Source organism: Rattus norvegicus, chromosome 10 (assembly GCF_021556685.1).
Source record: "Rattus norvegicus strain SHRSP/BbbUtx chromosome 10, alternate assembly SHRSP_T2T, whole genome shotgun sequence".
Lineage (NCBI taxonomy): Eukaryota > Metazoa > Chordata > Mammalia > Rodentia > Muridae > Rattus > Rattus norvegicus.
In genome coordinates this window covers 42,356,110-42,369,493 of record NC_141543.1, presented here as the reverse complement: position 1 = coordinate 42,369,493, position 13,384 = coordinate 42,356,110, and the positions used below count along the sequence as shown (strand labels likewise).

The following is a 13,384-nucleotide window of genomic DNA, read 5'->3' as shown; positions in this document are numbered from 1 at the left end:
AGCTCTGTAGCCAGTAGCTTAAGCCTAACCAAGCTCTGAGCTAGCAATCCATGTAACTGTGAGCATTCCCCAGGGAGCCTGACACACTTCCCTTAGGGAGGTAGGAATGCTGGCTACTGTCTCAACCCTATTGCAATTTATTCTCCAGAAGGTGAGGAAATTGGACCTGAGCAAGGTGGTGGTATAAACCACCAAAGGAGAGGCTACTGCTTCTCATAGCTGCCTGATAGGCAGGCAGCTTTCTGGTGGCCTGTGTGCTGCCAGTCTGTCCCAACCTTGGTGGAGCTGTATGAAGAATGGGGTCCTTCCTGGTCTCTGGTGCTTGCTTGAGCCACACTTGTGACCATCCTACTGGAAGGGTCTACTACGCCTGGACCAGGCCTGACTGTTGGCCAGAGTCTGTTCTCAGCTGGAATTGGGTCTTAACAGACCACTGGCCTGCCTTTTACTCATTAATCACAGTGTGGCCTGAGTAGGTCTCTAACCAGCAGCAGGAAAGACTGTCTTCCCAAGAAGGCAGCGACGGGCAAACCTTCAGCCTGGGCCTGCCTGCCCTGTTCCACTTGCTACTTCTCTGTGATCGGCACACTCCTCCATTTCAGATTGTTTGGGACAAAGTTCCATTCTAAATACAAGTCAGCCTACCCCAGGAAAAAGGTGGGACTCGAGTTCAGCCTGATAGTACCAGGCCAGTGCTCTGAACTGGCAGCTCTTTGGACAGCCTCTTAGGCCTGCAGCTCTACCTGTGTCCTTAGGGCTGAGACATGGAGCACTCTCTGCACTGAGCCCCAGAGAAACTCTGCTGGAGGTGACTGTGACCTTAGGTCCCTGCCCTTTCAAATAAAGTCTGCCCAGTGGACAAACAGGCAAGAAGCCAGTGCAGTTATGGTGCACTGTTAACACTGTCTTGATTTGGTACTGTAGGAGCTCAGAGAGATACCTCATTCTCCTTGGGGCCCCTAGGCTTTTGAGTTGAAGCAAGGGGTTGTGAAGAGATGGCTCAGAAGTTAAGAGAACTGGCTGTTCTTCCAGAGGACCTAGGGTTTGGTTCCTAGCACCTACATGGTGAAGCCAACCCCTTCTTTGGAGCTCCTAGAGTACCAGGCATGCATGTGGTGCACAGACATACATGCAGGCAAAAAAAAAAAAAATCATACACGTTAGAAAATAATAATAATAAAACTTAAGAATCAAAGCAGGCAAACTGGGACAGGAGAGCAATCCAGACAGTGTCAGTAGAAAGCATACGATAGCAGGCTGCCAGATACATGGAGAACTATGTATGAGTCCCACCACACAAGGCACATAAGTCCTTCCTCATGTCTGGCTAGCAGTCAGACGGCTAACAGCTGTCTCTCCCAACCACAGGCCCAGCCCTCCTCTCTACCCCCTGTCCCCTTCCTGCGGATATAGACAGCACTTCCCTGCCCCCACTGCAGCCCCTGGCGCCCCCTATCCCAGGTGAGTCCCCTACCCCTGCAGCCAGGCTCCTGCTTCCTGTTGCCCAGGCTTCAATGGCCACACAGGGCTGTGTTCAGGCCAGTGCTTACCCTGTGTTAGTTGTTTGTCCATCTGTCTGTCTATAACTTTGGAGTCTCATGCTGTTCTGTGCCTGAAGATTCAACCAGAAGTCTCAGCCTAAGACACACTGGACAGAGCACCCCCACTCCCCCCCCAGAGCAGCCAAGACAGCTCTACTGGTCACCCTTGCTGAGGTATCCTTTGAGCTCTCCCCAATCCAAGGCAGTACCTGTTAGATAGTGCTGTCTGGTAGAGCCTGCCTGCTTAGACCTCTGTAAGCAACAAACTAGAGTAGTCTGTACATCAAAGCAGGAAAGGGGGTGTGCGGGTGGGGGGTGATGGCGATATATGCGCCCCTTCATGTAGCTCATTCTAGTGACAGACCTAGCACTAGACATGCCATGAGTAGGAGGTAGAGATACAGCACCAACAGCAGAATGGGTCAGCTGGGCTCAAGACAAGCCTTAAGGGGGCCCCAACCAGGCATGATGGCTCAGAGAGCTAACTAGAGGATGGGGTGATGACTGTGACAGGGAAATAGGAAGATGAGGAAATGTAGTAGGGGTGCCGAGGTGGGGCTGTAAAGGCCCAAAGAAGCAGGCTTGAGGTTTTTTTCTCTTGTATATAGCAGGATACCTTGAGCTGAAGGGAGCCAGAAGTGTTCTTTTAAAAAGTCAGTCTGTTGTGAAGAGGGGAGCCTGGAGGATGAAGTGGAGAGCAAAGGCCCAAAGGTAGTGAGCGATAGGCTGCCACACTTATCCATAGGGGCAGGGTTAATAACCACCTGAATAGCACATGCGAGTCTTTTGCAGTGTCTGTGCATACATATGTGTATACCTGTGTCCAGACCAGTGAGTATAAAGTATCTGTCAGTTGTGTTCTCTGTGCACGGATTTCCATGTGTGTTCAAAGCTGAGACCAAATTTCTAGTTTAGTGTTGTTTTCTTCTGCCTTCAGGTTCACCCACCCGTCCTTGATGCTGGGATCTGGTGTACCTGGACACCCAGCAGCCATCCCTCACCCGGCCATTGTGCCCTCCTCAGGGAAGCAGGAGCTGCAGCCATATGACAGAAACCTGTGAGTTAATATACAGGCTGGGAGAAGGGGACAAGAAGGTGCGAGCCAGGCAGATGAACAGAGTGGTTTGGTCAGCCAGGACATGCATGCCTCCACCAGGTCCAAGACCCTCTTCCTGGCACCTCAAAGGACAGCCTGGAGAGCCCTGCCCAGCTGTTCTGTGGCTCTGGCATCGTCCATTATTACTGTGTTTTGTAATCTTCAAAAGCAAGTGTGGGTGGGGAAGGATAAGGAACAATTTTTTTTTTTTTTTTTTTTTGAGAAAGGGGGTTAGTCTATGTGCTTTTCCCACTTGGCTACAGCATTCTTTTTTTTTTTTTTTTTTTTTTTTTGGTTCTTTTTTTCGGAGCTGGGGACCGAACCCAGGGCCTTGCGCTTCCTAGGTAAGCGCTCTACCACTGAGCTAAATCCCCAGCCCCGGCTACAGTATTCTTGAAAGGAACAGTTGCTCTCTGCTCGCACATGGGAGGCAATTAGAAAATTCTACATAAAGAGTAAAGAGTGGTGGAGCTGGCCTCGTCCCGGCACTTGGGAGGCAGAGGCAGGGGGATCTTTGGGTTCGATGCTAGCCTGTTTTACATAGTGAGTTCCAGGACGGCCAGAGATACACAGAGAAGCCCTGAACAAAAAGAACTAAAGGTGGTGGGCTTAGGATATGTCCACTGCTAGGCGGGGGCGTGGTGGGGTGAAAGGGGGAGGCTACTTTCTAAGCAATGTAATCTGGTTGTGTACCTTAGGAAAACACAGGCAGAACCCAAGGCAGAGAAGGAGGCGAAGAAGCCAATCATCAAAAAGCCCCTCAATGCTTTCATGCTTTACATGAAGGAGATGAGAGCCAAGGTCATTGCAGAGTGCACACTCAAGGAGAGCGCTGCCATCAACCAGATCCTGGGTCGCAGGGTGAGGCCATTGGCAGGTGGGCTGGCAGGGATTGCCTCCAACCCTTTTCACTGTGGTATGGTGTCCTAATTTCCCGATGTACCCCATCCGCCCACTTCCCTGTTGCAGTGGCATGCATTATCTCGAGAAGAGCAAGCCAAGTACTATGAGCTGGCCCGCAAGGAAAGGCAGCTGCACATGCAGTTATACCCAGGCTGGTCAGCACGGGATAACTACGTAAGTAGCTAGCAATACATCATGGGGGTGGTATGGGAGCCCTTGAGATATTATACCCAAGACAGCAGCCTCAACATAGGAAGGGGAATCGGTCTTGACTATCAGAAGAAAGCTTAAACAACTTCCCTTAAAGATGGTTCTCCACTCCAGAATGCATTCACTCATGGAACTGTTGCTGAGTATTTAGTATGGCCACATGAGAAGGGGAAGGAAGGGGCCTGGAAATCCCTCCTGTACTCAAAGGGGAGATAAGATTGAGAGGGAGAGGGACCCCCTAATCGTACCCTGCCTTCTGTAGCCTTGTAAGAACTAAAGGCAAGAAAGAGGAGTCCCCAAGTAGGAGAGGTCTATGTCCTAGAGGCAGTAGGCTGCAGATAGCCCATTGTCTACCTCCCAGAACCAACCACTTCTTGTTCTGCAGGGAAAGAAGAAGAGGCGGTCAAGGGAAAAGCATCAAGAATCCACCACAGGTGAGGCCTTGCTTCAGTAGTATAGAGGTTCCTCTCCACATTCCCATTTCAAGAGCAGCCCTGCTCTGGCCCAGAGGGTGGGGTGGAATCCTCAGCCACAAACCTTCAGTGCCTGAAGGGCTCTGGAAACAAATCTGCATCTCTTAAGTCTAATTCCATGCAAGTAGCAGCTTAATATAGGAACAGACAGCAGAAGCACGTGATACACCTCTATGCCACCTTTGCCAGCCCTGCTCAGTTAGGTTCCACCAGAAAAGCTAATGAGGAACTGATCATAAAGTTCTATGTCTAAACCAAAAATGTTAGCCAGGACCCAATAGTAATCACACAGCCTGCTGACAGGTACCAGACAATTTCTCCACCACTCGTTCCCATTTCTCATGGCAGTACATAGGACTGCAGAGAGCCCAGTGAACTCAACCTGCTATAGGCCTTATTCTTGTCCCAACACTGATGATTTAGACGACAGACTATGATGTACATTCTCAGCTGTGTTGCTCCCATACAGAAAAGCTGGAGCCCAGGATTGGAACAGGACAGGAAAAAAATTCCTACCCCTTTCTATGTAAGTGAGGAACATTAGGTATAATTATGCTGTATATTCCTTTAGCCTTATTAGGAACATGGGCCAGAGATGGGACATTTTTATTTAGAAAAACTGCATAAAATAGGCAGGTAGTTGGGGGAAGAGCACAGCCCCAAGATAGAAAACGTAGAAGCCCTAAAGGCCCCTGTGCAGTTCTAGAGCCTCCATGTTCGGATGCTCGGCCAAGGGAAAGGGAGGACAGCATGAAGACCACCTCCACATTCCATCATTCTTCCCACTGACTCTTTTGCCCACCTGGGTGACTGCCTTTCCTTACACCTTGCTCTGGGTCCTAAGGCTTCCCCTGGGTCTAGCTATGCCATGGGAAGGTCCATTCTGCCTGTGGGGGCTATGGGGTGTCTGTAACTGGCTAACACTGATGTTACCTCTTCTTTCTGGGCCCTGTTCTGCCCTGCTGCCTGCCTGCTCGCCCTCTGCCCTGTTCTGCCCCTCTGGCATGGGTGTGAGCAGACCCTGGCTCGCCTAAGAAATGTCGTGCTCGCTTTGGCCTCAACCAGCAGACGGATTGGTGTGGTCCGTGCAGGTGGGTTTGTCCCCACCATCATTCTCCCTTTGCTTCAAGCTGCTTCCCTTATTGCACATGTTCTGCCGGGTCTGCAGCCCTTCCTTTGGTCCCTCAGTCCCCTAGCAAGCCCTGGAGAGAAGGGAACCCTTGTCTCTTAATACAAGTGAATGTTGAGTACTGCTTGTGGAAATGTCTGGTCTAGGCGAGACAAGTAGAAAAGGAGACACACACATAACCAAAGGTGGGTCTGGTATCAGTCAGATTTACCAAATCCTTAAGAAACAAACCTGTCATACATTTAGGTGACTGAAGCCCCTACTCCCAGCTCCAAAGTGATTAAGTTCCACAAATTCTCTCACATTTTTAAAATAGAATGCCTGCTTAAGAAATACAAGGTGATAGTATCAGACTCCTAGAAATAGTCTGATCACCAGGTGTGACTGCCATCTTAGATCCGCTAACACCAAAAAGAGGAGACACAGGATACAGGGAGAGAAGCATCCAAGAACAAAGAGGAAGTGTATGTGTGTCGTGCTCACAATAGGAAATAGAGACTCCATCCCTAGAAGAAGTCCTATTCTATCCACGTGTGCTATTTGAGACAGATTGTGGCTGGGGACAAGTGTACACCTGGAACCCTAGCACTCAGGAGGCTAAGGCAGGCCAGCCAGCACCACTGGAAGACCGTCTAAAGCAAAGAACAAAAGACAAACTGCCCCCAACGTGCTAGATTACTCACAAGCATCACAGTCAACCTTGCCTTAATAATGCCCATAGAATCTCTACAAATAGACCCAAACTAAGAGTTGGTTCCCCTGGAAAAGAGGAAGCACCCCACAGGCCTACAACTCAAGATTCCTCTTGCCACCTTGTGGCTGTTCTGTGTAATTGCACTTATCCTGGGTCTGGGCCAGGTGGGGCTGAAAGATGGGCATAGTTTCCTTGGCCATGGAGAGAGGACAGAGTGGTTAGCAGGCCTGTTCAAGGACAGCCATTTTCTGGTGTGATGTGTGACTATGGATTCACCCTCTGTTTACAGATAACTCTCTTCACTATTCCTAGGAGGAAAAAGAAATGCATTCGGTACTTACCCGGAGAAGGCCGCTGCCCCAGCCCCGTTCCTTCCGATGACAGTGCTCTAGGCTATCCCCGGTCCCCAGCTCCCCAGGACTCACCCTCGTACCTTCTGCTGCCCACCTTCCCCACAGAACTGCTTGCCTGCCCAGTGGAACCAGCACCAACATTCTCAGGTCGCTCTGCAGCTCTCACTCTTCCAGCCCCTAAGTCTCCAAAGACCCCCCACAGCACCCTCCAGAATGCACAAATACAGCAACAAGAATCTCAGAGACAGGCAGCCTAACAGCTTTGCGTGCTAGGCACAGAGCACCTGGCTTCCCACCCCTAACTCAGAAGGAGGCAACAAGACCAGCTCACGTGGAACCAGATAGGGGCCCTCTTAAGGTGGTGAAGATTTCAAAGGCTATACAACTCCCTGAACCAGGGGCCATCAATTCAAGAGGTGGGGGATCAGATCTATGTAGCTGTATCATCTAAAGGGGATCCTGCTGCCTGTGACAGCCATATTTCTTATTGCTGGCTGGACATCCCTATTGTCCCTAGTAGGTTTTGTTTTGGCTGTAGGTCAGATGGGCAGACTGACCTCGTCAGCTGCCTACTCTACAAGTGCCTCTCTGCCTTCTGCCATACCTTCTCCATGCCAGTACTTCTTGGACCAAGAATACCTGGTCTGTCACACAAAATAACTCTGTGGTTGACCAGCCACACAAACAATAATGTTTCTCTCTTAAGGAAACTGAGAAGCTCTGTTTACAAAAAACAGCTGCTGTTCCCAAGCTGGGCCAGAGGAAGTGTCTTACTGTGTTCTCAGGAGTTTGCAAGAGGAGGGAATAGGATACTTTAGGCCTTTCAACCTTGGCAACAACACTGACCTACCTACTGGTGGGCAGTAGTCAGCTTTCATTTCAGTCTTTCCTGACAAGCTCACTAGCATTAGAAACTACAGGCAATAAGTTAAAGTTGGCCTAAATTCAGTGTGCACCCTTCTCTACCAGCCTCTTCCCAGTTCCTTTCCAGCTCAGCTGAGTCAGCTCCTGGGCAGCTGTGAGAGGGCAAATCCCAACAGCCAGAACTCATCCTTCAGCATTTAGAACCCGCCAGCTTCAGTTTCTCTGTGGGGCTGAAGGTAGAGATCTGTTCCAATTAAAGCAAGGAGCCCATAAAACCTCTTTGTGGTGGACATGGTTCCTTGCCACATTCTAGAAACTCTTTGAGCCAAACTTAACCTTGAGCCTTGAAAAACAAGTTTTGTTTTAACTTAACTTTTTTTTTTTTTTGCATTTTCACTGTATATAGCCTGAATCCAAAGAAAAGGGGTTATCCAAGTATTCCACAAAAAAAAACAAAAAAAACAAAAAAACAAAGCCCTTTAGTTCCTACTTTAGTCGCTCACTTCTCAATCCAAAGATCATGTTTCTAGTGTAGTGTTAGAAGTCTTGAAGAAGTCTGACCAAGTGTGACAGTGTACCTATAACCCCAGCACTTGGAAGACAGAGGCAGGCAGACCTCTGAATTCCAGGGCAACCAGGGCTACATAGACCTTTTCTCAAAAAGAAAAACTGTTGTATTCAAATATTTTTGTATTGTTAATGCATTACCATAGAAAAGCTTTTTTAAACAGGAGAATAAAGATTCTTTTTACTTGGTTTTTCAAAGCCTGACTGAATAATAAGCTGTTTCAATTAACAGCAAGGTGGCTTAGCACTGCTGCTCTTGCAGAGAATCCAGGTTAATTCCCAGCACCGGCACGGCAGCTCTCAGTTAACAGTACCTACGAATGTTCCTCCTCTTTGGTCACAAAACCTGGAGTGTATCTCTTAGTATGAACAAAGATTCCAAGACTGCCAAACTGAAAAAACAAAAATCACAACATCTCTTGACAGGGCTTGCTTGGTCCTGATTACCACAGCTGAGCTCAACTTTTCAACTCTGCTTTTAATCCTGACACTACAATCAAGGCAGGCTGGCCTACTCCCCAGTAACCTTGTGCACCAATGCGCTAACTGGCAATCGCTGTCCAGACATTGGACAGTCCATCCTGAAGTGTACTTAGATCTACTTTCCTAAAGGACAGAAGAAAAGGCACTTCAAACTAACTTGGAGAAAAACACACAGTCCAATCTTAAAGTTTAATGTTATTAAGTCCTACACAAAGACTGCTCCATTCTTAAAAAGACTGACTGCCTTTTTAGGCACTTAAGTATAAGACCTGTGAAGTCTGAATAGTAGCTACATTTTTACATGCAGGTACAGCATGATAAAGTACACTGTGCTGCTAACTTCTAGAGCTCCATCATGAATGTAAATGGTACAAACACCACCTCAGTAGGTCAACCATTAGATAATTAATGTTTAAGGATAGTCACCAGACCATTATTCTGCATTGCAACTTTTAGTTCCCTAAGTACTTACGTAGGACACTGGAAGTTGTGTGTAACCTGGGACTTTAACCTTTTTCTGGGTAGATGCTAAAGATGATCAGGTAATCTTTGGACATCTGCATTTGTCCAGTTTTAAAGAATTCTGCTCTGGCTGTGTGCCTACATGTTTTGTTTTTTAAAACCTTACCAGGTGCAAGTTGGGTTTTTTTTGTATCTGATCTGGTGTATCCTTTAGAGTACACTTGGTACATGAACAATACACTCTTTGTGGAGGGCAGAGCTGGGTGTGTGTGTGTGTGTGTGTGTGTGTGTGTGTGGTGGAGAGAAGACATTGGCAACTTTGTTAGAATTAAAGCAACTCTTCAGAAAAACAGACTCTGAAAACAAAATTTGAAGCCTCCCAATTCACAGTACTACATTCCTGAGGCCTGAGGAGGTCTTAAGGACTAGAGAATGGAAACCTAATTCAACTTCAAATATCACACCATTTCATCCTGCAAGCAACCAAGAACCCAACTTTCTAAGTCATTAGAGAACAAGATTTCCTCCCTAGCCTTTGTGACCCATCCCAAGACAATTAGGACTTCCCTGCAAAATACATTAATTGCTCCCTTCTGCTACAACCGCTTCACATTCCGTGCTGAATGGTCACAGTGAGAGCTGGGCCATGCAAGCTATCAAAGCTGCAACTGACGCTGTGCCTCCCAATGTGAAGGCAGAAGTTTCCCTCTTTTCCAAGCCCAGTTGACTGAACTCTTCTGAGATACAACTATATCTCAAGTTCTTTTGTGTGTGGAAGCCCAAGGGAAATCTCTGCCTATCCCTGTTCAGAAAACAAAGGGCAGGGATAGGAAGGCCTGGCTTTGTAGAGATGGGGTGGCACTTTACATTCTGCTCTTTCCTGCCTCTGATCAGCAGAAAACGGAAGGGGCAAGAATTACAAGACCATGTCAAATCTGACTTACCAGGCCTATGTAAAGAACTTAAGACCCCAAATTAACTACATAAAGCTGAGGTGGCATTCTCTGTGGTTAGGAAGACTAGGGTCTCTTCAGAGCTTTCTTAAAGTTCTTCAGTGCTTCCAGTCCTATAATCCCAGAACTTGAGATGGAACACACAAAACAAGGATATCCACTGAGCTAGAAGCTAGGACAGGGGGAAGCTCTTCAAGCTTTAGGAATTTAAAGTCAGTAATACCAACAACACTGCATAGGATTCGAGGTTCAAGGCCTTCTTCAAGTACATAATGAGACCCTACCTCAATAATGTCCTGTTGACTCAATAGGTAAAGAATTTGCTGCCAAGCATGATCTGGTGAGAAAGGACTAAGTTGTTCTCTGATCTTCATATGAGCTCCTTAATGTACATGTTTTTACACACAAGTATAAAAATTTTAAAAATAAAAGATCTGTGAAGTAGGTACTACGGTATTTCCAAGGTACTTCTAGGACATAAGAATTATGAGAAGGGGGGTTGGGGATTTAGCTCAGTGGTAGAGCGCTTGCCTAGCAAGCGCAAGGCCCTGGGTTCGGTCCCCAGCTCCGAAAAAAAAAAAAAAAAAAAAAAGAAAAAAGAAAGAATTATGAGAAGGGCTAAGGATGTAGTTCATTAGCAGAGCTAATATACACAAGGCCTTGGGATCAAATCCTCAGAGGGGGTTTGAGGGAAGCTGTATGCATAAAATTAAAGCTGACAGGCCAAACAGCCAGAGTTTGAAGCACTGAAAAGCACTGCACTGCAGGTGGCAGCTATGCACTTTTTATGGGTACAGGCAAAATCTGACATCCCTCAATTCTAGCTGGCAATCACCAATCTGATACAATAAAATATATTTCCTTAATTAAGCCTAAAGGTTGATCAAGAACAAGTCCCCTGTCTGGGGATGTAGCTCCATTGTCAGAGTACTCGCCTATCATATACAAAAGCCTGGGTTCAAATACAAGGCTATGAGTTTCCCCTCATTCTCATCCAGCACCTAACTTGTATACTTTTCCTCACTTCTGATCCTTGTAGAGGAATGCATGAACAGTGGTAAGTAACAGTAAGCCCTGCCATCATCAAGTGGCCTCCAAGTCCTGGATTGACTATCATAAAAAGACTGAAAAGCTAAAACCATAGCAGACACCGTTCTCAACTTCCTCAGGGCCATGCAGGATTCAAGCAGTGGAGCAAGACTCCAGGCTCAAGTCAGCCTTCATGTTAATGTTTAAATAGGGGAGGGAGCAGTGCAGTGGAGGCCCACATTTCAGGACAGTCAAGGCTGTCTTCAAACCAATGAAAGAGTAAATGCACCCCTGGAGAGTAAGGTCTAGCTGCTATGGATAATGGGTGAGAGCCTGGAAAATACTTGGTGGAAGAAATGAGGGGGCTGGAGAGATGGCTTAGTGGTTAAGAGCACTGACTGCTCTTTTAGAGGTCCTGAGTTCAATTCCCAGCAACCACATGGTGGCTCACAACCATCTATAATGGGTGGGATCTGATGAGTTCTGAAGATACCTACAGTGTACTTATATAATTTTTTTTTTTTTTAAAGAAATGAGGGCTGGCAAGGTAGCTCAGCTAGTAAAAGTGCTTGTTGCAAAGTATGCCAGATTGAGTTCAAGCCCCACCATAGTGTAAGGAGAGAACCAATTCCTCAAAGTTGTCCTTTGAGTTCAACATATGAATATTTATGAACATATGAACACACAAACAAGTGAGTACCTGACAGGAAGTAAATGGGGAGGCACAGATCCCACTGCCAGCATGGAAAAGGGCTCAACACCAGACCTAGAACCTGTTTGCAGAACACTAGACCCAAATTGCCAGTTTTCCCTTACATAAACTATCAGATCTATTAATCTGAATCCTATGATTATTTTTCATTTGTCTAAAGTAGGAATCATGTTGAGACTATGGAGCAGAATTCAGCTTCTTGACAAATAGAAGTTTGACAGGAGCCAATATAGCAGTATCTTATATAGTGAGATGTCTATGACAGCCATCAGGAAAGACCAGGCTATAGCTTTCAAAGTTAAGGAGAAAACACAAACACAGCATATCTTCTGTCCACTTCATCTTTTAAATACAGATAGTGATGTCCCTAAATCTCAAAGCAGCATGAGATCAATGCTAACACTCCTCCCACCCCACAGACCCCAATTCCAGTCCTTAAGAGATGCTATGTCCGGGGCTGGAGAGATGGCTCAGCGGTTAAGAGCACTGACTGCTCTTCCAGAGGTCCTGAGTTCAATTCCCAGCAACCACATGGTGGCTCACAACCATCTGTAATAGGATCTGGTGCCCTCTTCTGGTGCATCTCAAAACAGCTACACTCTACTCATAAATAAAATAAAATAAAAAAATAAATAAAAAATAAAAAAAGTTGGGGCTGGGGATTTAGCTCAGTGGTAGAGCGCTTACCTAGGAAGCGCAAGGCCCTGGGTTCGGTCCCCAGCTCCGAAAAAAAGAACCAAAAAAAAAAATAAAAAAAATAAAAATAAAAAAGAGAGAGAGAGATGCTATGTCCATAAGTTGAGATTAGCCTGGGCCATAACAAGACTTGGCATTTCCCCACCTTTTGGCTCTTTTTTCCTGGAAGTTGACACTTACTTTATAAACACAATATGTAACAGTAATCCTAGAGCTTTAGTAAAGACTTGGGTTTGTCCTGACACAAGCAGGGTTACTAAGCTGGGTAAATATACTGTTTATTATAGCAGTAACTGGCAAGTGAAACACTCCAGCTAACACTATACTATTATACTTCCCTTTTCTTCCTAAACCAACACAATGGGGGCCAGACCCTTAAATTTCTTCAGAATCACAAGGGACAATGCTCTTTAAAAAAAAAGGGGGGGGGGGCTGGAGAGATGGCTCACCGGTTAAGAGCACTGACTGCTCTTCCAGAGGACCTGAGTTCAATTCCCAGCAACCACATGGTGGCTCACAACCATCTGTCATGGGATCTGATGCCCTCTTCTGGTGTGTCTGAAGACAGTGACAGTGTACTCATATAAATAAATAAAATAAAATCTTTATTTATAAAAAAAAAAGCCAGATAATATTTTATACTTTCTTAGCCTATTTTATTTCCATTTATCTCTCTCTCTGTGGCTCCCTGTGTGTGTGTGTGTGTGTGTGTGTGTGTGTGTGTTTTGTTTTTCTAGACTAGCTTGCTGTCCTAGTTCTACAGACCAGGCTGTCCACAAACTCAGAGATCCCCACTGTCTCTGCCTCCTGAGTGTGCCACCATCTGGCTATTAGTGTGCGTGCTTTTGTGTCAGGCATGCAAGTGGCAGAGCACCCACAGGAGTTAGTTCCTCCTTCCATTCTGTGGGCTCGTGGATCAAATTCAGTTCATTAGCCTTGGGGCAAGTACTTTTATCTACTCAACCACCTTATAGGTCCTATTCCTATCTTCTTTCTTTTTCACAACATGGTTTCTCTGTGTAGCTGTGGCTATCCTAGAACTAACTCCTTTTGTAAATCAGGCTGGCCTTGAACCTGCAAGAGATCTGCCTGCCTCTACCTTCTGAGTGCTGGGATTAAAGGCATCTGCCACCACCACTTAGCTGTATTTTTAATATTTTAACCAAGGTTTCAAATTCAAATGTAAAGACTTCTTACACTCAAAGATGGCAGAACCAGA

The 13,384-nt window shown here is 46.4% G+C and overlaps 1 protein-coding gene across 10 annotated transcripts in view; it reads left to right on the top strand.

The window, feature by feature from the left end:
* Tcf7 (transcription factor 7) overlaps positions 1-8,028 on the top strand; it is a 29,928-nt gene extending 21,900 nt beyond the window's left edge. For 2 of the 10 annotated variants that reach the window (XM_087573382.1, XM_087573389.1), the window contains 7 exons: positions 1,369-1,461; positions 2,479-2,598; positions 3,336-3,498; positions 3,607-3,714; positions 4,136-4,184; positions 5,242-5,314; positions 6,359-8,028. In XM_087573382.1, coding sequence (XP_087429508.1) covers positions 1,369-1,461; positions 2,479-2,598; positions 3,336-3,498; positions 3,607-3,714; positions 4,136-4,184; positions 5,242-5,314; positions 6,359-6,656 — 904 coding nt within the window. In that variant the 3' untranslated portion in view covers positions 6,657-8,028. 10 annotated transcript variants of the gene reach the window in all.
* Positions 8,029-13,384: the final 5,356 nt, after the last annotated feature.